Source organism: Protomyctophum parallelum (assembly GCF_964188405.1).
Source record: "Protomyctophum parallelum genome assembly, chromosome: 8".
Lineage (NCBI taxonomy): Eukaryota > Metazoa > Chordata > Actinopteri > Myctophiformes > Myctophidae > Protomyctophum > Protomyctophum parallelum.
The window spans coordinates 6,396,222-6,421,147 of record NC_139703.1 but is presented as its reverse complement, the minus strand read 5'-3'; the positions used below and the strand labels follow the sequence as shown (position 1 = coordinate 6,421,147).

The 24,926-nt window shown below is 44.1% G+C and overlaps 1 protein-coding gene across 1 annotated transcript in view; it reads left to right on the top strand.

Annotated features, from left to right (window-relative positions):
- Positions 1 to 20,038, top strand: part of celf4 (CUGBP, Elav-like family member 4) — a gene marked incomplete at its 3' end in the record, with an annotated part of 184,713 nt that extends 164,675 nt beyond the window's left edge. The window contains exons 5-13 of the mRNA XM_083770401.1: positions 1,254 to 1,333; positions 2,975 to 3,115; positions 4,598 to 4,736; positions 6,557 to 6,706; positions 11,442 to 11,552; positions 12,267 to 12,329; positions 12,822 to 12,899; positions 16,906 to 17,049; positions 19,911 to 20,038. Of these exons, the coding sequence (XP_083626527.1) occupies positions 1,254 to 1,333; positions 2,975 to 3,115; positions 4,598 to 4,736; positions 6,557 to 6,706; positions 11,442 to 11,552; positions 12,267 to 12,329; positions 12,822 to 12,899; positions 16,906 to 17,049; positions 19,911 to 20,038 (1,034 nt within the window). The remainder of the gene's footprint in view (positions 1 to 1,253; positions 1,334 to 2,974; positions 3,116 to 4,597; positions 4,737 to 6,556; positions 6,707 to 11,441; positions 11,553 to 12,266; positions 12,330 to 12,821; positions 12,900 to 16,905; positions 17,050 to 19,910) is intronic.
- Between the last annotated feature and the right edge of the window lie 4,888 nt (positions 20,039 to 24,926).

The window sequence follows — 24,926 nt, the reverse complement described above, 5'->3', positions numbered from 1 at the left end:
GCGAGGCAATTCATCACCACCACCCACCCACTGAGGCTCAGAAGAAAAGGAGAGAGAGAGAGAGAGAGACCTTGTCAATGTCTAGCCTAGGAGTCAACCTCCCTCATTAACCGTAGGGTTTCAAGTGACGTCGGGGGAAAGTTGTCCCTTTCAGAAAATGTTGTCAGCGGCGCCGCACCGAGTTCAGCGCACGACGGTTCATCAGTGGGCTTAGAAGCCAATCAATGTGGCCCGATGATAACTAAGCCCGATGATTACAGTGGGCTTGATCATTGCAGATTCCTCCGTGAAGCTCCATTAACAAGGCCTCATCAGCCCGGCTTACTTCGGCTAAGTGGAGGCTTTGGGCTCGATAATTACTGGGAACTTGATCATTCAAATTCATCAGCGACGTTCGCGTCAATAAGCGAGCGACACCGCCAGAGCGCCTGTGGCATTTTAAGCCCCCCCCCCCCCCCCCCCCCATATCCACCCCCGTCAGAGGATCCAGAACGTTGTTGGTGTCAGAGCGACACGCTTATAGCCCCACTTATTGACCGGCCGTCACAGTGGTGGACAGTAACTAAGTACATTTACTTGAGTACTGCTGTAACTGTATACTTTGAACTTTCAAACAGCGAAGATTTGTGAAAATACTGTGAAGGTATACTGATTTACCTCGAAGAGGAAATATTTTCTGTTGCTGTCGCCGACAGCCTGTCAGGCAGAAATCGCCATTATTACTAGCAGTATTATCACATTCTGAACGGGCACCCATTTTGGTGTCAATATCATGTTATGCTTTAGCTATTGAAAAATAGCAGATCTACAAGCTCATATCGCGCCACCGAGTGGCGCGATACGAGCTTGTAGGTCTGCTATTTTTTGAAAAATCGAAGAACGACTGACATTTTTAGAATCTGATCTCAGGTCAGAATGGGTTCATCAGACCAGTGTGTGTCCGGCGGAAACCTCGTATGAATCTGATCTCAGGTCAGAATGGGTTATACTTGAGCACACTAGACTACAGCGTCACACAAAAGCATCAAAAGTACAGCTTATCGATCTGATACTTTTGCTGTTTTTGAATTTGAATCCTGGAAAGTAACAGTTTTGGACATATGAGGTTTCGAAATATTTGTTTTCAAATCCTGTATTTTTCTCTATTTTTTTCTCTCTCTCTCTCTCCCCCCTTCCTCCCTCTCTCTCCCTCCCCCTCTCTCTCCCCCTCCCCCCTCTCTCTCCCCCTCCCCCTCTCTCCCTCCCCCTCCCAGGCTGTGCGTTCGTAAAGTACTCCTCCCATGGTGAAGCTCAGGCAGCCATCAGTTCCCTACACGGGAGCCAGACGATGCCTGTGAGTGTGACATCCGTACATGTATGTGCAGCATTATACTTTCATCCTGACTAAGCACTTGAACATTATGCCTTATTTATTTTTCACCACTGGGGTTTTACCGACCTTTTTTTTAGTGGCCCCGGGTGACCCCACCCATCTGACGAATTAACATGGCTAGCCCGAATGGAGGCAGAGTTATGCCGTCAGATGGGTGCATATGCATTTTTCAGAGCGCGTTTATTTTTAACGGTGAATCAATCGATTGTGTTTTTCGACTAATATTGTGCTACTTTAAAGATGGAGTGCCGTGATTTTGCCAGTTGGCAGTTTTTCATGTGTTTTATGAGGTACTTCATTAGACATCTCGGTGTGGTCAATGATGTCTTCCCTTTGTATTTAGGGTTTCTTCCTGGAGGCTGAAACCTTGACAGTCAAACCAATGTGCCAATGAAAAAACAGTTATATAGTGACATCACACTATCATCCCCTCCCCCTTTTATTATACAACACCAGCTGTGGGTGCGGCTTCAGTTCAGGTGGATCACCTACTTAATGAACTGGTGGGGGTGTCCAAAATACACAAATACTGTATGATCACCTGATGATGTTTTATAGGGCCATGATGGCACTCCATCTTTAAGTTCATTTGCATCGGTATCACAATGAACAATCATTTTTCAAAGACTTTAACAAGTTAACTGCCAACGAGTGGCCATAGAGGGTAGTTAGCTACGCCAGCCGGAAGTGGTCACTTTCACTTCCGTTTTCCCCCGCTCGCAGACCGCTTGTTGTAAGAAACGGCTTATATTAGCATTAGCTCACGATGTTTATGTTCAAACATCTGATACGATACCAGAAATGATGATATTTCAATCGTTATGCGATGTAAAATCACAAATCATATCCGAACCTCGGATGGATGTTCATCTCGCTCGTAGTTTCAGAGAAAAGCGTGAGGGAAAATCCCATTTTTATCCATTCTGAACGGGAACCCATTTTGGTGTCAGCATCATGTTATGCTTTAGCTATTGAAAAATAGCAAATCTACAAGCTCATAGCGCGCCACCGAGTGGCACGCTACGAGCTTGTAGGTCTGCTATTTTTGAAAAATCGAAGAACGACTGACATTTTTAGAATCTGATCTCAGGTCAGAATGGGTTCATCAGACCAGTGTGTGTCCAGTGGAAACCTCGTATGAATCTGATCTCAGGTCAGAATGGGTTAAATGGGACTCTATGGGACGTTTCCTGGTGCTGGGGATATGCAAGGCGTTGCCTAGAAACCGGGCCAGTGTTAAAAGTATATTTTCAGCTAAACCACTTCATATCGAAGTACATTAATTGATGGAGAATTCAGAGAAAGGCTTTTTTTTAATTGACGGAATATACAATGACATTATTTTGAATGCATTATTATTATATTTACAGTATATAATATTCTATTATATATATATATATATATATATATTAATGTTAAATTATCATTGAAATCTTAATAAGTGAAATTATTTGGGGACATTATTTGGGGGCCAACTTACAATATCCTCATGACCCAGAGTGGGCCCTGCAAGTGCGTTATACAATAATGTTGTCTCTCTGTGTTTGTGTGTGTGTGCGTGTGCGTGTGCGTGTGCGTGTGTGTGTGCGTGCGTGCGTGCAGGGTGCCTCGTCCAGTCTGGTGGTGAAGTTCGCCGACACAGACAAGGAGAGGACCATCCGCCGCATGCAGCAGATGGCTGGTCAGATGGGCATCTTCAACCCCATGGCCCTGCAGTTTGGAGCCTACGGAGCCTACGCCCAGGCACGTACACACACACACACACACACACACACACACACACACACACACACACACACACGCACTATGTCCCGATCGCGTTTTTGTGCTCCCGATCCGATTCCGATCATTTGATTTTGAGACATACCGATACCGATTCACACTTTCCCGATCCGATCTTTATATTTGTATATAACACTTACTGTATGCCATATCACAATAGCAAATATCCTAATGAATTATGTCACTCTAGTCTGTTGTGTTGCCTTTCAATTATTGAAAGGTAAAATGTGACTATACTTTTATTAGAATGACTGTCATTGTGGGGGGTTTTTTTCTTCTTGAAAGCATGGAATCATAGCAAAATAAGTATGTATTGGTTAATTAGTTAAACAACTAGCATAAACACAACCGTTTTTACAAAATCTCATTGCTTATAAATACATCTTTCTTTGAGATTTACAATCTCAAAGAAATAAAAAATCAGATATTTTCTCAACGATTCCGATCTTTTGAAAATCATGTGATTGGATCCGATGGGGACAACCTTACCAGCGAGAGTACATGGGAGGGAGACAGCGGATTCACCCACTGTTCTTCTGTTTGTTCAAATCTTTCCTGGTATTTGGGTTTCTATTCAAAATGAATCTCAATATACCAAAATAAATCCACCTGGCCCTGGATAAGGTTATTGCTTTCATTTGTATACAAACCATCTGGACCGGCGTATATGAATGACTGAAAGGGTTATGGGACCCACCCTTGTCTGCGACCAATGTTGAAACGTTTGTGTATACCCTGCCAAAATGGATTTGTTTTGTTTTGTTATGTTTTTATTCTTTTTTCTTTGACATTATCGTCGACGCTGTTGCTGTTTTTGTGTGTGTGTGTGTGTGTGTGTGCTGTGTCAAAGTGCGTTGAATGTATCATGAATGTATGAAAGCTAGATAAATCGTACAAACATTAATAATAATAATGATGAATCCAACCATGCTCCTTTCCAATAAAAGTACAACCAGGACTCTCTCTTTTCCTGGTGCTTTGCCCAGACGGGTGTGGCTTTGAGTTCAGGATTAGGCATAGTTTTCTGTGAAATTAATGTTATGGTTAAGATTAGGTTTAGGCATAGTTTTTGTGAGGTTACGGTTAACCCATTCTGACCGGGCACCCATTTTGGTGTCGGCATCATGTTATGCTTTAGCTATTGAAAAATAGCAGATCTACAAGCTCATATCGCGCCACCGAGTGGCGCGATACGAGCTTGTAGGTCTGCTATTTTTTGAAAAATCGAAGAACGACTGACATTTTTTTAGAATCTGATCTCAGGTCAGAATGGGTTAATCAGACCAGTGTGTGTGTCCAGTGGAAAACTCGTATGAATCTGATCTCAGGTCAATTACATTTAGGTTTAGGCATATATAACCACGGCCAACCGGGCGGCGAAACATCAAAGAAAGAGGGAGTCCCGATCACATGCCAACCGTACTCCTCTCCCATGTTATGCAGGTGCAGCAGCAGGCAGCATTGATGGCGTCGGTAGGCCAGGGTGGCTACCTCAGTCCCATGGCGGCCTTCGCCGCGGCCCAGATGCAGCACATGGCCACCATAAACGGTATCCCAGGGGGACCCATGACACCCACGTCAGGTGACTTTGGGGGGCGGTGATGGAGGGGGGCGATGTGGTGCATCATATGTTTGGAGATTTTTCAATCATTTTGATTTTTAACACAAGTCCTCTCTTCTGGGGGTTCATGGCACAAAGCATTTTCAGATGGGGGGGGGTCTGCGGCCAAATACATATACATTTGGGGGTCCTTCGCACCAAAAAAAACCCTGGCTTATAGGCTGTGCATCCCCGTGTAGTACAGCGTATGTTTTGAATTGTGTTAAATCGGAGTGATGCAAATTTATACTACGCTGGAAACACTAGCAGCATGCACGCTCTGTTCATTTATACTAGCATATTTATCTGCTTGCTGAGAGTGTCAATACTTTCAACTTGGGTGTTTGGAAGAAAAACAACAAATGTTTGGAAGTTTTTATGTGAGCGTCTTCAGCTGTGTTGGTGGACAAATACAGCCTTAGTTTCATATGGGATGTCTCCCCGCTTGACCTAAACGGGTTCAAACGGATGGAAATGTAACTTGTGGGGACTTGTGATTGTGGAAATGAGCTTCTAGGTACAGTAAAACTGGCATGTTTACAGAGTAATAGAGTGGCGACACTAGCGTTGACTCGCATTGTAACAATGGAATGCGGAAATGCTCATTCTATCTCAATGGGATATAGTTCCAGCCATAGGAGCAATGTTTGGAACTATCGCCCATAGGTATAGAAGCGTGCCGCCTAAATAAACAAATAAGGTATAAAGCAACACAACTGGCAAATATCAGCCATAATCAGTCATCCGTCGAGCTGCATATGAAGCAAGGCCAGTTTTTTTTATGCACAGCACATTTCATCAATAAGGCAATTCCTTCTTTACATCAAGAAATAAGCACGAAATGCATTTCACGCTTATGTGTTAACCCATTCTGACCGGGCACCCATTTTGGTGTCGGCATCATGTTATGCTTTAGCTATTGAAAAATAGCAGATCTACAAGCTCATATCGCGCCACCGAGTGGCGCGATACGAGCTTGTAGGTCTGCTATTTTTTGAAAAATCGAAGAACGACTGACTTTTTTTTTTTTAATCTGATCTCAGGTCAGAATGGGTTCATCAGACCAGTGTGTGTCCGGTGGGAAACCTCGTATGAATCTGATCTCAGGTCAGAATGGGTTAAAAGCGAGTGCACAATTATGGTAAATGAGTCTGTCCACCAGACGGTGCTGAAAACGCCAGCTCAACTTCTGCACATGACTCTCGCCGCGCTCATGTTTGATGCTAACGGTTATTGCGAGGGCCAGACTGAGACATGAAACGGTCCCTGACATCATGGTGTCTACAGTCTGGGCCGGAACCCTCTGACATTTGGCCAGAAATGCCAGATGGTCCATCCAAGCCCCGACCATAAAGGCGAGCTAAACTGATGGTGTCTGTGAGGATAATGTGATGGAGTAATAATCACTCTTCTTCACGCTTCCTTTGTATCCCACACAGTGGTGGGTCAAACTGCTCAACCCCAGTTACTCACTTACGTATAAGTTAGCCTATACTTCTCGTGAAATAATATTATGACGATGATGGCATGATGATTATGGTCATTCATAATATACTTTTTCCCTTAATCCTAAAAATACAGTGAAGGAAAGTCACACGTCGAGCGCTCAAGTAAAGTACAGATGGGATCATCTGTGTTGAGGTGGAATGTCCGACACGGGATTAAAATAAAACTAAGTGCTAAAGTAGCAGATCTACAAGCTCAAAACAGGCCGCTTTGGGCAATCATTTTAAAAAAACAGAGATAATCTGGAGATAATCTGGAGGTACTTTGTGACTGTCTTTGTGCCTCCGTGGCTGCAGGTGGCAGCACCCCTCCAGGCATCAGCGCTCCCACAGTGACCAGCATCTCCTCCCCAGTCATGAACGGTTTCGCTGGCCTGCCGCCCCCCCAGGCCAACGGACAGCCCCCAGGGGAGGCCGTCTTCACCAACGGGATACACCCATACCCTGGTGAGTCGGAGTTAAGGCCTATTCATAGTCTGGATTTCCGGTGGTGTAGGAGGTGACTAGCCTGGTTAATAAACCAGACTAATATTGCCAACGGCTGATTCGGTCTGGTTTATTAACCAGGCTAGTAGGTGACCACCGCTCCGGTGGTGAGGTGACCACCGCTCCGGTGGGGAGGTGAGGTGACCACCGGAGCTGTAATAACGTGGAGCGGTGGTGAGTAAAAAAACAGAGAGAAGGGCTGGTGTCAGCGGTGGTTTGCTCTTCACCGCGGCTCAGTGACGTCATGTTGTAGTTTGGTGGTCACCTCACCACCGAAAATATTAGACTATGAAGAGCGCTTCAGCACTCTGCATGGAACGAGTATACTGGGCATGATGTGACACGAAATATATCGTTGCTGTCGGGCAGAAACGTGAAGTACAAAAGTGTCGGCATCAACATGTACTTAAAGTACCAAAAGTAAAAAGTACTAGCTCATTGTGCAGAATGTTCCATTCAAGTTCAAAATATATATATTTTTAAATAGCCGTTCTACAAGCTCAGAATGTGTCGCGATGCAAAATATATATAGGGCTGAAGTGGTTAGTGTGTTTTGTAATAATAATCAAAAAGTAAAAAAAAAAAAGTAAAGTTTTCATGAATTGTAGTAAAAGTACAATATCTTCCTCTGAGGTGTAGTGGGGTAGAAGTAAGTAAGTAAGTATTGAAAATGATAAATACTGAAAAATAAAAACAAATACCTCAAAAATGTAACGCTAATAACGCCCTAGTTGATCAAAAGGAGCAGATATACTTGCTTTGAGCTCTGTAATCTGCTACTTTTGTTCCGAAAGGTAACAGTTTTGGACATGAGGTTTCCTCCCGACAGAGACAATGTACTAAATAATAACACAACGTAATAAACAGAACAGTTTATTTTCAGGAAATGGATAAGTGTGTCACTGACAGTGTGTCCACTTCTAATGGATCCAATGTACTTAATATTTAGTCACAAGCTCTTGTTAACAACTTAACACATTTCATTTTTGAGGAGAGCTAGCCCCTCCTATACACAGGTTTAATATTTGTCTTTAGTTAAATGTTTGTTTTGTAAACGCGTTGACAATGACAATGATTTACGTCATGTGTCATTTGTCATGTCATGTGTCATTTACGTCATATTGTATCTATATTGTTAATGGCGTTTAATGTTTATGTTTGCAACCGTTTGTTTTACATAACCATTACCTAATCAACATGAGTTAGACTTTAATATATTAGCGCCCCTCACTTCACACGTGTGTGATCTTTATTTATCAAAATTCCCTTGTGGGTGGATGTTGGACACCACAAACACAACGTCTGGATTTGATTGGATGGTGGGGTGGGTGTCAAAAGGTTTACGTGCGGATTCGATTGGTTCACGATACGTATAGTCAGAGCTACTAGATTTCCAGGCCAGGCACGAGGCGGCCTGAAAATCTAGATGTGAAGGTCTAGGCTGGGAACATCTAGTCCATTAAATATTTATAAAGAACCCACAGACAGACGTAACCACATTCAACCTGGCGTCCCCGTTTTGGGGCATTTCATTGCAGGCAAAGTCTTTCAAGAATCTTCTGCCTTGTTCAGCAGACTCACGACACATTTTGAGCTCGTAGATCCGCTGGCTTCACTATACGTTCGCATGGCGCCGTCGTAATCATAATGATGGTGAAGATGAGTGGCTCACAACCGCAGCCTGATGATGACCTAAAAAGTTCACTTTCTCCCCCGGATTAAAAGGATATATTAGGGTGTCGGAAACCGCGGCCCGAACGGAACCGCCATGATTATGAGAACCGTTAACCGCACAAAACCAGAGTAGCCGAAATGACGAATTTCTATACAAGTCTTAGAGAGTTGTAGTATTATTATTAACTTCTTTCTTACCTAAATGTAGTCCGCTGTTGGTTCGGATGTCATTTGTGACTTTGTCTCGCATCACTCCCGACATGTAAACGTTTCTGGCGATAGGTAAGCGGTGTGCGCTAATGCTAATGATAGGTAAACGGTGTGCGCTAATGCTAATGATAGGTAAACGGTGTGCGCTAATGCCAATGATAGCCAATCCTTAGAGTGAGAGTAAGCAGGGGGCTACAGCGGGGATGAAAATGATGCTCTTAAAGTGAACGCAGGCGCTGGCCCCCCCTGACCCCCCTTTATCCTCCCTCCACCCCCACTCAGAGTGGAATGGACTGACTTGTGCTCTGAACTGATCCCTTGAACTCTCTGCACTTTATTTTATTCACTATTCTTTGCACTGTCTTGTCCTGTTTTACACTTGTCCTAATGGTGTTGTAACTGCACTCTGCTGTCCCACCAAACCAAATTCCTGTTTATGTTCATGTTTATGTTTATGTTTACATGTGATGGCAATAAAGTCTTCTGATTCTAATGCGACTCTCTAGCGGCACACAAAGACTTAAGATGTTGGCTTTCCACACGAGAATGTACGAATCCCAGGCCTTACACACGTGACGATGAATGATAGAAAAGAACACAAGATGATTTGACGTTGCTGTCATTATGTCCAAGACTTTTCAGGATTCAAATTCCCCAAAATAGCAAAAGTAGCAGATCATTTCAGGCTTGTTGTAGATCTGCGACTTTTGATACTTCTGTATGTGGCGCTGCAGTATGTATATGATCAAGTAGGGCATTAATGTACGAGGAAAACAAATGGAGATGAGAGGTTTCTCTGGGATGGCGTGAGAAGAGCTTGGCTCCCACCTCTTGTACACACAAAGCAACTTCAAGACTCAGAGTTACGCAAGAGCACAGCGGAAGTGCACGGGTATACACACAGTGTGGAATGACCTTGAAGCATGCTGCAAAGGGCAGGCAGGGGGCTGTGTTGTGTGGGAGGGAGTACCATCTTTCTACAGTGTAGCCCCAAGGACAGCCAGTATGCCAAGGGGACAAAGCATGAGCCAGCCATTGTAAAGCGCTTGGCAAGGCCGCCCGCAGGCCTGCCGGGGGGGCCGAGGAGGAAGGGAGTGTATGGCTGCGCTCGACGCAGCACGACACATGCTACAGCAGGGGTGAGGCAACTGGCGGCCCGGGGGCCACATGCGGCCCCCACCTTCACTTAATGTGGCCCTCGTGGTTAATATCGGAATACTGATATAATATTGGTTCCAGCTGTTTACAATTCCACAACATGCAAACATGATGACCCGCTGTAATTACTTCAGTCTAAATTAGTAGCTCAATGCTCAACACAGGTATAATTAAAGGCATTTGAAATGACATAAAAATGTACATTTTCAGGATTCCAATTCGAATATAGCAAAAATAGCCGATCTACAAGCTCAAAACGCGTCGCAGCTTGTAGATCGGCTATTTTTGCTACGACAGTAATATATGGCCCTAGGGAGTGAGTGTGGAAATATAGTGGCCCTCTCCATCGTCAAAGTTGGCAAGGTCTCCTCCGGGAAGGGGGAGGCCAGGTTATTATTAGGTTACATTTATTTCACTTCTTTAAAGCAGGTTTGCTATAGTATATTAGTTTTGAGCACACATGTCTCCAATGAACAGATATGTCATTGTGTGTAGGTCTGTATGTATGTCCCTATATGTCCGAGTACGACCTATTGACCCCTGCAGCATGCTGATGGGTCAATAGGTCATCGCGCTTAAGTCAACAACCGTACTTGACTCTGGGCACTGCACGCACGCATGCACACACACACACACACACACACACACACACACACACACACACACACACACACACACACACACACACACACACACACACACACACACACACACACACACACACACAGTAATATAACAATAAAGGTATAATATAGTTGCACGCGGGTGCACATTTTTCTATGTTAAAGGCTTACTATTAGTTTAGTTTGTATAACTTTTTGTGTTAGTTCATTATCATTATAATTGTTTCATTGTAATACGGGATAGTGAGGGCCGAGATTCAGAAAGCTCTGAAAAACAGGAGAAATAGCCTCAACGCGTTGAGATGCAACCCAGCTTATACAGACTGGCTATTTTACCCCTTTTAGAAGAAAAATATTGGATATTGACAAAGACCAAAGCCAAGAACACTGCCTCTAAGGTTTTTAGTACGTTTTGGTCAGGCGTGTAAACAAACAATACCGTTTCTGTTAGATTATAACTTTAAGTTATGTATGTTATTTTTTTATTTAATTTACCTAAACCACCTTTCAATGTTTTTCCAAAATAGTAAAAAATGGCAAAGAAGTTAAGGGATATATGGCTCAATTATTCAATACCATATTGAGCCCATATTGTTTTTGCATTCTGCGATGATATTGAATTCTGTTGTTATTTTTCATGTCATGTTTATGAATTGAATACACGGGACCTTTTTTGGTGCCATATCTTTTTAGACCTTTTAGACCAGTATAACCCATTCTGACCGGGCACCCATTTTGGTGTTAGCATCATGTTATGCTTTAGCTATTTAAAAATAGCAGATCTACAAGCTCATATCGCGCCACCGAGTGGCGCGATACGAGCTTGTAGGTCTGCTATTTTTTTTTAATCGAAGAACGACTGACATTTTTAGAATCTGATCTCAGGTCAGAATGGGTTCATCAGACCGGTGTGGAAACCTCGTATGAATCTGATCTCAGGTCAGAATGGGATAAGTGCTGACTGACTGCACGCTGTTGCTGTTTGCATGTCTGTCTAATCAATCAATCAAAAACCAGGTGTTTCTTCTCAGTGTTGCAGGAGGTGGTGTTCAGGGAGGAGTCGGAGAAGAACGGAATGGGCGTGGCACCGCGGAGCTGTTTCGGGGTTCAGGGAGGCTGCTTCCTCTCTTCTCTCTCTGAAGGTGTGTGTGTGCGCGCACGTGTGTGTGCGTGTAGTCAATGGTTTGGTCAATGTGCAAGCTATACAATGTAGGTTTTTTATAGCTCATTATAGGTTTGTTTTTCTCTCTCTCTCAATTAAATGTAATAATAATGTTGGTGCCAGTCGACAGGTGTATCTGCGGCGTTGTTAATTGTGACGCGTGGCGCTCGTCGCGTCGAGCCGCGGCGGTTCGTTAGCGTGTGTGACCTTTTGAGCGACTTCGTTTCAAATGAGTAATGATTAAATCATAAATAATGTAAAAGCTATAGTGTTGCTGAGACAGACGGGGCTTGATGACGTGGTGGTGTTGTTCAGGCTGGCTATAACCTTTCTGCTTTCTCCCCTCCATGTCTGCTCCTCTCTCTCTCTCTCTCCATCACCTCTTCTCTGCTCTGTCCAATACCTTCGCTCTTTACCTCTCCCCCTCTCTGTCCACCCCCCTATCTCTCTCTCTCCCCCTCTCTCCCTCTCTCTCTCTCCCTCTCATGAACTTGTTCACCCGTCTGGCTCTGCTTCCCTTGCTCCATTTCACCATTCCTCCCTCACTCCTTTTCTCTCCCTCCCTCACTCCCTCCATCCTCTCAAAATCATCTGTTTTTTCCCCTCCACCCTTCCGTGCGTGCATACATGCGTGCGTGCGTGCGTTTGTGTGTGTGTGTGTGTGTGTGTGTGTGTGTGTGTGTGTGTGTAACAGCTCAGAGTCCCACGGCAGCTGATCCCCTCCAGCAGGCTTACACAGGAGTCCAGCAGTACGCAGGTCTGTCTGTCACTCTCACTGGATCACTGCTGTGTGTGTGTGTGTGTGTGTGTGTGTGTGTGTGTGTGTGTGTGTGTGTGTGTGTGTGTGTGTGTGTGTGCGCGTGTGCGTGTGCGTGAGTGTCTTTCAAGTGAGCGAGAGCGACAGAGAGCGAATGATTCATCTGTGTCTGAATTACAATTTTCTTCATGTAACATGAAGTGTGTAAGGTGAGCGGCAGCAATTTATTCTCTGTGTGTGTGAGAGAGAGAGAGAAAGTGAGAGAGAGAAACAGAGCGTGTGTGTGTGTGTGTGTGTGTGACATGTAGACTCTATTGTCTTTGTCAATCTGATCGATTGCCTGCGGTGTGTCTGCATGCATATACTATATCACAGTGTATTTTGGTGTGTTTGTGTGCGTGTATGTGTGCGTGCGTGTGTTGGTGTGCGTGTGTGTTGGTGTGCGTGCGCGTGCTGGTGTGTGTGCCTGCGTGCGTGTGTGCGTCTCAGCAGCCTACCCAGCCGCATACGGCCAGATCAGCCAAGCTTTCGCCCAGCCTCCTCCCATCATCCCACAGCAGCAGAGAGAAGGTACACACACACACACACACACACACACACACACACACACACACACACACACGCCCTAATTGATCATACTATAGTATACAGCGTCACACAAAAGCATCACGAGTACAGCAGATCCACTGGAGATGTGTGTCTGTGCTTTGTGTCTGTGCTGTGTGTCTGTGCTGTGTGTCCGTGCTGTGTGTCTGTGCTGTGTGTCTGTGCTGTGTGTCTGTGCTGTGTGTCTGTGCTGTGTGTCTGTGCTGTGTGTCTGTGCTGTGTGTCTGTGCTGTGTGTCCGTGCTGTGTGTCCGTGCTGTGTGTCTGTGCTGTGTGTCCGTGCTGCTCGGCAGCTTTCCCATGGTAAATACATGAAGACAACACTTTCTGGGTGAAACTTGCCCACCTCTCTCCCGTAAGCTCAATGAGCATCAAAGACCAGGACTTTCATTGTATATGAAAAATCATCATCATAGCACTAATAATTGTGATTAATAATTGTGAATACAATATTAAATGCAATAATCACTAATCAGGATGGTCACTTGAACCATAATCGTGCAGCCCTGCTGTGCGGTAATTATTCAGTTCCTGTAGGCCTATATTTGTTTGTTTGTTTTAAAAAAAAACTTTAAAAAAAACTAATTCTAGTTATATATTCTTTCCCCAGGAATGAAATTCCACTTTAGCTAATCAGCTTATAGTTCCACTATAAACACACAGTTTAATGGATAAAGTAGGTCTGCTGATTGGTCCGTGATGGCTTCAATTAATTCTTTATTCCTTATGGGAGATCTCAATCCTAGTTTTAGCTCCGATATTAAAAATATCCTTTCTTATTTATTTATTTCTTCATTTAACCCACAGTAAATGACCGTTTTCTTTGTTTTCTTTTCACTTGGGCAGCATACTTTTTATTGTTTGGGCATTTTCTGCCTTTATCCCATTCTGACCCGAGATCAGATTCATACGAGGTTTCCGCCGGACACACACACTGGTCTGATGAACCCATTCTGACCTGAGATCAGATTCTAAAAATGTCAGTCGCTCTTCGATTTTTCAAAAATAGCAGACCTACAAGCTCGTATCGCGCCACTCGGTGGCGCGATATGAGCTTGTAGATCTGCTATTTTTAAATAGCTAAAGCATAACATGATGCCGACACCAAAATGGGGGGAGAGATGGGGAGTGACACGCTGGGGGGAGAGAGATGGGGAGTGACGCGCTGGGGGGAGAGAGATGGGGAGTGACGCGCTGGGGGGAGAGAGATGGGGAGTGACGCGCTGGGGGGAGAGAGATGGGGAGTGACGCGCTGGGGGGAGAGAGATGGGGAGTGACGCGCTGGGGGGAGAGAGATGGGGAGTGACGCGCTGGGGGGAGAGAGATGGGGAGTGACGCGCTGGGGGGAGAGAGATGGGGAGTGACGCGCGGCAAAGGTCGTTTTGTCGGGACCGGGAGTCGAATCCGAGACACGCCGTCAGGCTGGATTACCAGCCTAGGTGCCCGGACCGCTAGGCCGTCCCGGGCTTTGGGCTGCAGCATACAGTGTATAGTTCCACACACATACAGTATACATGTATAGTTCCACACACATACACACACACCCCCCCCCCCCCCCCCCCCCCCCCCCGCTATTGATTTCAATAGAAGTTGCTCAGTGGCGTTTTGAAGCACCCGGAAGACTTCTAAACGCCACCGAGCAACTTCCATATTTAAATGAATAGCAGTCGGCCGGGGCAGTCCGCCCTCTATCCTTTATAACTCCATGAGTTCCACACATAGAAGCAATATACTATAACAAAACAGAACTAAACTAAACTAAAGACGAGTGTGTTTGCTCTGCTTGACGTAGAGTGACATGGACAGGGAGCGAGCGGTCGGTGGTGACGTTCACCAAAGACATGTAGGTCTCAGGCCCAATTTGAACCCACAGTGTTGACGATGTTAATCTGATTTCTTCAGTCGTTTAGGTCGTTTGGGAAAGAAGTGTCCCCATGGGAGGATTGCTAATGACTTCACACTAAACACCAGCCAGTAAAAGGGAATGTCTTCTAGGACAGTGCTTCCCAAGGTGGGGTCCGGGGGACCCCTAGGGGTCCTTGAAGGAGTTCCAGGGGGTCCCCAGCTAAATGATGAATGAAACCAAATGGACCCCTGTGGGTCTGTAACTCAGAGAGTGTACAAATGGTTCCGTTTTGGTCCATCAGAGTTAATTAATTAAACTTTGATTTTACAATGGGGGTCCCAGAGATAGAAATGCCATTAAATGGGGGCGCCGTAGCCTAGTTCAGGTCAAACCTGCAGGGGTACTTGAAATTAAACTGGTTGAGAATCACTGCGAGAGCCGTAAAAATCTTCTCTTATGGGGGTCCTTGGCGTATATTTTCTAATGGGGGTCCGCACTCCGCAGCCAAATGAGTATCAATGTGGGGGTCCTTGACATGAAAAAGTGTGGGATGCCACATCACAAAAAGGTTGGTTGTTATCCGTTGGGGATGTAGCGTTAGTAACACTTATTTGCATAGACAGACGTCTCCTGGATGTTTGGGGGGAGAGAGGGGGAGAGAGAGAGAGAGAGAGAGAGAGAGAGCTGCGGACCAAACTCCAGTCACACTTAAGAACTCAATGACCCCTGAGCCACTCCTGCTTGGGACGTTACTGCCCCCTTGTGGGAGTGAACCAAAAATGTGTGTGTGTGTGTTTTGTTTTCTTTTTGGAGAAACAAAATACTTTCCAGATCCCAGTGGTCTTTGATCAACGAGAAATTACTGACAGCTGATAGCTGTTTGCTCAGATGAAAAACAATCATTTGTTTGTTTTAATCTTCTCTCAGTTCTTTGAGGATTAATTAGATTTCAGCCGGCGTGACACAGCCCCGCTGAGGAAGCCGTTGTTTGACTTGGATATTCCGTACAGACAGTTTAGTGTATATAGTGTGATGAGGGCTGTGAGTTCAGAACAAGCCCATGCATCATGTCAAAGCTTTTCCCGTCGCCTATAATGTCTCTTTTGTACCGCGAAAGAGACGGAACCTTCCATCACCGGATACACACACAGTGGTTCTCAAGGACCTCCAAGTGGTCACTCATTAGCCCGCGGACCCCCATTAGAAAGTATATACGCCAAGGACCCCCATAAGAGAAGATTCTTACGGCTCTATAGCAGTGATTTTTCTACCGTTTCCGTTTCATTTCCTCAGTTTGACCTGAATTATTTCTATCTCTGGGACTCCAATGTATATTGTAAAATCTAAATTAATTTCACTCTCCGAGTTACGGACCCATAAGGGTCCATTTGGTTCCTAATTTAGCTGGGGACCCCCTGGAACTCCCTTAACCCATTCTGACCGGGCACCCATTTTGGTGTTGGCATCATGTTATGCTTTAGCTATTGAAAAATAGCAGATCTACAAGCTCATATCGCGCCACCGAGTGGCGCGATATGAGCTTGTAGGTCTGCTATTTTTTTGAAAAATCGAAGAACGACTGACATTTTTAGAATCTGATCTCAGGTCAGAATGGGTTAATCAGACCAGTGTGTGTCCAGTGGAAAACTTGTATGAATCTGATCTCAGGTCAGAATGGGTTAAGGACCTCTAGGGGTCGCCTCTTTATGTAATACTATGTTGATTAATTGAATACATAGGACCAACATTACAAGTCCCCCGGGACTATTTTGTGTCCTCTTAGCCTTAATGTCTGACTGCATAGGCTACCTTGTGCCGTTTACATTTGTGACTAAAATAAATAATTCAATCAATCAATCAATAGAATAGCCTAACACCCCCCTGGGCAGGGACCGTATTTGTAACCGAGCCATATAGCGCGTGGAAACAAAAATCCATAACCGGTGAAATAAAGTTTCACAAGCACCGCACGATTCGATTCGTTCTCTTCTCCATTATTTCTCTTTTTCCTTACCCCTCACTTCCATCTCTCACTTTGACCATTCCCCTCTCCCCTCTACTCCCCTTACTCTCCCTCCCTCCCTCCCTCTCTGTCTCCCCCCTCTCTGTCTCCCTCTGTCTGCAGGACCAGAGGGTTGTAACCTGTTCATCTATCATCTCCCTCAGGAGTTTGGGGATGGAGAGCTGATGCAGATGTTCCTGCCTTTCGGTAATGTCATCTCCTCCAAAGTGTTTGTGGATCGAGCGACAAACCAAAGTAAATGCTTTGGTGGGTAAAAACAAATAAAACCAAGAGATTATTATTATTCCTTCTTCTACTTTTTTATTTTTATTTTTACTAATCACACTTCTTTACTGCAGCCAACAACCAACCCCAACCCCTTTTTTTATGATTTCATGTTTTTTTTTTCACTGACAAAACCAAAGAGTGTGGGAAATTATCCCTGTCCTGAAAACCCTGATTTCCCCGAGAAAGCAGGCATGAAGAATCACTGTGTCTTGGAAGTTTTAATTATTCAACAGACGTTGCTCCGTTTTAATCCCATATCATTAATTTCTTGCTTTGTTAAACAACTCGTTAATTGTGTAACCGCCGTAGCTCCACGAGTCATGTTGATCACGACAAAACGGTGTGAGAAAGGAGTTCCGTTTCAATGGCAACGTAAGACTGTGTCTTACGGTATATATACGTTACGATTCTACAATTTAGGCATTTAGCAGACGTCTTAATAGTAGAGCGACTTACAATAAGCAAAGATAAGGTAATACATCGAATGCGTAGAAATAGTCATCTAAGATCATACGTAAACTAAGAACCTATATCCGTATATTTGAAACTATAAACACTATAGAATGCCATATCCCAGATCAATAATGCCCTGGCATCTGTCTATTGTTGTTTGTATTGTGTCCGGGTAGCTCAGTCAGTCGGTAGAGCTCTCGCCTTTGGACCACATGGGTTAGATCCCGGGCACGGCGCCAACTCAGCGTATCAGTAGCACGGCGTGGTGCAGCAAGTCGTGCGGGAAGTACTAAGAGCTGATGGTAGGTGTGGCGCTCCACCTCAGCAATCCATCTCCTAGGGGTCTAGCGCATTGTAACGGGGACAGACTCCATCTCCCAGGGGTGTAGCGCATTGTAACGGGGACAGACTCCATCTCCCAGGGGTCTAGTGCATTGTAACGGGGATAGACTCCATCTCCCAGGGGTCTATAGCGCATTGTAACAGGGATAGACTCCATCTCCCAGGGGTCTATAGCGCATTGTAACGGGGATAGACTCCATCTCCCAGGGGTCTATAGCGCATTGTAACGGGGATAGACTCCATCTCCCAGGGGTCTATAGCGCATTGTAACAGGGATAGACTCCATCTCCCAGGGGTCTATATAGCGCATTGTAACAGGGATAGACTCCATCTCCCAGGGGTCTAGCGCATTGTAACAGGGATAGACTCCATCTCCCAGGGGTCTATATAGCGCATTGTAACAGGGATAGACTCCATCTCCCAGGGGTCTAGCGCATTGTAACAGGGATAGACTCCCGCGTGTTACCGGCTGATTTAATAAGCCACTCCCGACCTACCTACTTCATCTGTCTATAACATGCTATCTAAATTGCTTTAGTGTAGCCCATCGATGTGGCACCATAGGAGAGAGAGCAGGCAAAATAACAATTATTCTACATGCTCAGATTCTCTACTTGTGTAGACTGTGTGTAAATTAAGTAATGCAGATGTTTAACAATAATTTAACTCTTGAAGAGTGTAACATTTTACGCTCTCAAGAGTAAAAGATCTAATAAGGGTCAACTTGGTTACCAACTTTCCGTCATTAGCTGTTAGTGCTGTCAATCTTGTGATCCTGTGGTATAATTTATCTCCGATGTCAAAATGACTGCATGGATTCCATGAGAGATTCCTTGCACCTCTCGTAAGCATCGTGGATACAGTATATTCAACACACTTTGTGTAAGGCTATAAAATAGTCAAAATAGCAGATAGCACACAAAAAGGTGAAATACAGAGATACAGGGTACAGTATAGGCTACAAGGTTTCTATTCAACAGCGGCAATTTGTAAAGCAGTTCCGTCTACTATAATGGATTGCTAGCAGTGACTGGATTCAACATTTAACAACACTTTGAGTTATGACTCATTGAACTGTAGTCGATGCTTACGACAGGTCGTATGATTTGTTCATTTAACCCATTCTGACCGGGCACCCATTTTGGTGTCAGCATCATGTTATGCTTTAGCTATTTAAAAATAGCAGATCTACAAGCTCATATCGCGCCACCGAGTGGCGCGATACGAGCTTGTAGGTCTGCTATTTTTGAAGAATCGAAGAGCGACTGACATTTTTAGAATCTGATCTCAGGTCAGAATGGGTTCATCAGACCAGTGTGTGTCCGGCGGAAACCTCGTATGAATCTGATCTCAGGTCAGAATGGGATAAACTCAATGTTTTGTGTTGCAGGAAAGGTTGTGTGTCCTATGATATGAAATAACCACGTTATAATTGTAAAGTTGTATCTTTCATATAACTGTGCCAGTGTGCCTATATGTCTTTAACCACTCCCGTTGCTGTCAGGAGGAAACCACCTTACTCCATTTTTGAGGTTTTAGATTATTAATAATTCTTTGCATAAATCAGTGCTACAAAAAACACCCTTTACGTCTGTGTGTTCTTTCGAAAATATTGAACCCATGAAAAGTAGTAAAAAGCACTTCGGACAACACCTCTTAACCCCTTTGATGAGGCAGTATTGCTTTGTTTTCAAAATATAATTCTTCATTTCCTGAAAAAAATCATACTTTTCATTTCCTGAAAAATCAACATTTTTGCAGTTAAGTGGTTTCTTCCCGAGAGATATATTATTTAGTTTAGTCCATACTAGGTCTGCTGGTGTTTGGTGGTTTCGTTCATTTTTGTGTATAGTTTGTTGATTACTTTCGATGCAGTAATGTCATTTTTTTCTTTTAAGTATATAACAAGGTCTTAAAAGCCCATAAACTGTCACTTCACCGTCATCTGGTGAATCAAGTGGGGACCCCCCCCTTTGGGTTGAAAACTACTGTATTCTTTGCTAACCATTCGGTTGTGTGTTTTGTCTTTGCCTTCGTCCACACAGGCTTCGTCAGCTTCGACAACCCCGGCAGCGCCCAGGCTGCCATCCAGTCCATGAACGGCTTCCAGATCGGCATGAAGAGACTCAAGGTGCAGCTGAAGAGGCCGAAGGACGCCAACCGCCCCTACTAGCCCCGTCCCCCCATCCCCCCCGCCCCGCCCCGACCCACCCAGCCTTGCCGAAAACCCCCCCAAGGGGGAGGGGGGTTGGGGCAGGGGCAGCCGCTGCACACAGGAAAACACAGGTCAGAAGAAAAGCACATTTACGTGATTAAGCGGTTCAAAAATGTGTCATGTTGCAAAAGTGTTGTGAGCTTGTAGAGCTGCCAATTCCACTAGAATGAATGTAAACAACACAAAACGTCTCTTCTGGGGGTCTCCCTGACACAAAACGTCTCTTCTGGGGGTCTCCCTGACACAAAACGTCTCTTCTGGGGGTCTCCCTGACACAAAAGGTCTCTTCTGGGGGTCGCCCTGACACAAAATATTGTCAGTTGGGGTCCTTGACATGAAAACATTTGAGAAACAGGTTTCTCAAACAAACAACTAGTTTTTAAATATTTATTCTGTACAAAATAAAATAAATGGAGGAAGATTATTTCGTGAAAAAAGCAGATCAACGTGTTGTGAGCATTTTGTATGTGTGTATTTCCATTTTTTTAATAGTTTTTTTTTGTAAGAAGGGGATAAAGCGATTAATCATTTATTCAATTAATAAACACATGTTCACGTTGATTAATTGAAACAAAAACTGGTTCTCAGAGATTTACTGAATCGATGGAACAATCGCTAACAAGTTAACCGATGTACATAACATGGTTCTGTATTGTATGTTGTCCACTTGGCGAGTCGCAAAGTGTTTTTAATTGCATCCCTCCCACAATGAAAGTCAAATGAGCACAGACAGTTAATAGATTTTACTTTGGCATTGCTGGATAGTGCTGTTCATTATAATTACTCAGAGGAGCAGTCAGCTGCCATGTCGGAGGCATTTACAGGCATCTGTTTTTTTTTTGTTTTTTTTCCCTTTTTTTTTTAAGAACACGGTTACAGTAGGTCAGGCAGAAACCTCTTAACTTTTTGTGTTTTTTTTTTCATTAGTATTATTAATATTATTATTTTGTAAATTAATATCCTATAGTTGATCCTCCTACAGCATCAGACAAAAGCATCAAAAGTAGCACATCTACTTTGGGGATTGATTGATGAGATGATCCAGCATAGCAATAAAACAAAATCAGGAAAGGGTAGAGTCAACCAAAACAATTGCAAGAAATGTAAACATTGTAACATGAAATGTAATATGAATTAATTGCTATAAAAGTATATAATAGTAATAATAGTAGCAGATCCACAAGCTCGAAACGCGATGTGACGCCACGCACTTTGAGCTTATACTTTTGCTACTTTTAAATTAGAAACCTGAAAAGTAACCGTTTTGGAAAATATGAGGTTTCCACCCGACAGAGACGATATATTGCCATGTAGATAAAAAAAAGATTAAGTGACGGTTTGCAGTGTTTTGTACTGGAAAGAGAACTGCATTCACATCACGGTACACAGCTACGTTGACTGCATGAATCTGCCATTCTCAAACTTTTTCATGTCAAGGACCCGCAAATTAGTATTGGCCACGCGGACCCCCATCTGAAAGCATTTTGTGGCCACGCGGACCCCCATCTGAAAGCATTTTGTGGCCACACGGACCCCCATCTGAAAGCATTTTGTGGCCACACGGACCCCCATCTGAAAGCATTTTGTGGCCACGCGGACCCCCATCTGAAAGCATTTTGTGCCAGCATTGTTAGTTGACGTCATCGAGTGTGCGTCCGACGGGCAAGAAAAGTATAAAAGAAAATATAAAGCCTGGGGTACGGAAATAATTAGTTTCCCCCCATTACAAGCAGGAATTGCGTGGAGAGCACAGGTGAATGGAACACTTTTGTAGCTTTTGTAGTTTTGCTTTGTAGCCAGCTCAACTTGGATTGTAGCTTCGTAGACAACAAGCGGCGGGCATCGCTTCGTATCTTCATGTTGCTCGCTTGCGTTGGGAGAAAAGAACAGGACCCGCGAGGGTCCCACTGTGACAGTCGACGGTGAGTGAAATGAAGACTCTGGGCTTTGCGGCGTACAGGGACATTTATTCCCCCTCAGGCAGATAATTGTGCCGTTCCTCTTTGTCTCCTGTCTTCATCTGCATGATGGAGAGTTTGGAGCCGGTCGCTCATTCAGCGCTGATGACTTCATTCAAGGACAACCCATCATCCGCTCACTAAATAACTGGAGCATATACCCGAGCATCCTGCAGGCCACATCATCACACACCCACTGCACACTGCACAACATACACGCTGCTGATACACATCACACACCCACTGCACAACATACACGCTGCTGATACACATCACACACCCACTGCACAACATACACGTTGCTGATACACATCCACTGCACACTGCACACCATACACTCCTGCTGATACACATCACACATCCACTGCACACTGCACAACATACACGCTGCTGATACACATCACACATCCACTGAGTGCACACTGCACAACATACATGCTGCTGATACCCATCACACACCCACTGCACAACATACACACTGCTGATACACATCACACACCCACTGCACACTGCACAACATACACACTGCTGATACCCATCACACACCCACTGCACACTGCACAACATACACGCTGCTGATACACATCACACACCCACTGCACAACATACACGTTGCTGATACACATCCACTGCACACTGCACACCATACACTCCTGCTGATACACATCACACATCCACTGCACAACATACATGCTGCTGATACCCATCACACACCCACTGCACAACATACATGCTGCTGATACACATCACACATCCACTGAGTGCACACTGCACAACATACATGCTGCTGATACCCATCACACACCCACTGCACAACATACACACTGCTGATACACATCACACACCCACTGCACAACATACACGTTGCTGATACACATCACACACCCACTGCACAACATACACACTGCTGATACACATCACACACCCACTGCACACCATACACACTGCTGATACACATCCACTGCACACTGCACACCATACACACTGCTGATACACATCACACACCCACTGCACACTGCACAACATACACGCTGCTGATACACATCACATTAGGGCTGGGTGATGTGACTCAACATCACTTCACACGGGTGTGATTTTTAAGTGTTAAATAGCATTATATTCCAATTGTAATCATTGCTATAGAGTGTTTGTTCAGTAACAGCTTTTTTTTTACCAATTAAACCCTACACATGTGGCTGAAAGTTTTTTTTTGTCATTAATTAATTATTGTCTCTGTCGGGTGGAAACCTCATATGTTGAAAACAGTTACTTTGCTAGATTAAAATTCTAAAATAGCAAAAGCAGCAGATCCACAGAGCTTGTAGGTCTGCTACTTTTTATACTTTTGTGCGACACTATAATCAATAGGGCAGGGGCCTACCTGACACTATAATCAATAGGGCAGGGGCCTACCTGACACTATAAGGCCTAAAAAAAAAAAACTTTGGTTTCCGATTGGCTGTCATTTTTGGGCTGAGTAGGTAGGGATTTTATTTTATTTTATTTTTTTATTTTATTTTTCGTGGGAAGGATGGGTAGCAAGGAATTTATTTTATTTTATTTTTTTTTATTTTTTTCGTGGGAAGGATGGGATTTTTTTTATTTTTTTCCTACGGCAATGATGGATAGGCTTCTTTTTTAATAACTTCAATATTTGCCTGAAATACCATCTTTTAAATAATGAATGGTTCAAGTACACATAACACTGTATGCCTACAGCTAAACATTTAGCTCCAAACCAAAGTAAAGTGCTGCATCACTCACATACCAAAAATAAATACAAATGTAAAAAAAATCTTCAAGTAATAAAGCTGAAACATGAACTTGTGTTTTGAAGCAGAGAGCTACTGGCTATCCCTGGATCAAACAAATTAACTTAAACCAACCAATGGCATGAGGAGTTGGAAAACAAAGAATACTGACTGGTGAATGAATTATACCAGGATTTGAAAATAATAAAACATTTTACCCCAGGGTATGAGATTAGCTCAATTCAGAATGAGGAGCTTTAACAATTAAGTCCATTCTAAATACTGATATACAGTATGCAGCTTAAAAGTGAATAGTGTTAGAACGGTGGTTGGTCAAACAGATTAGAACGGTGGTTGTTGAACTTGCTACCGCTGTCTGGCCTCTGGTTTGCGAATAGTGTTCAGCATCAAAGTATATAACTTAAGTTAACTTGCCATATGCTTAAATGTTCTATACGCCCATCGATTAATCAGCAATAGCTCGTTTTGGAAGCGTCGGGGCTTAACGAGACACTGCTGTCTCGTTGTACCCAGCTGGGTGAATAACCTAAATCAACGTCACCACGGTAAATGCTCCATATAACTATGAAAGCGCTAATGTTAATGTTCACTGCATACACGTAATATAGTTGACCAAGCAATGTTACAGTCCACTGTAGGCTACAGCTATTTGGTTTCCAAATCGTAGCGCTGTAGACTACAGCAATCTAATTTCCGCATCGCAGCGCAGCGCGCCTCATGTGTGCCCAAAAGAACAGATCTGCAAGCTGTCGACACGCAATCGAGCGGCATGTTGATAGTTTGTATGTCTGTTATTTTGGTTAGGCAACGCACATTACGCGTGGTATGTGGGTTTGAGAGGCAATGATTAATGTAGGCCTACAGTAGCCTAGTAGATTATAGCCAAGTTGACAGTTTTCATAATATTGTATAGCTCTGTTCTGGACTGTTGCACAACGTTAGCCAACGGTGAATGATGAAAAAGTTGCACTTTGTTAACGAGGACAGTATTGGACATGCTCCGTCACTTCAGAGGATCGCTGCTACTTTGATTCAAAGATGTTTACTCACCCCTGGAAATCGCTGGAAACCATTAGAATGTTGGAAATGGAACGTGAGTTACAACCTCAAGTAGCC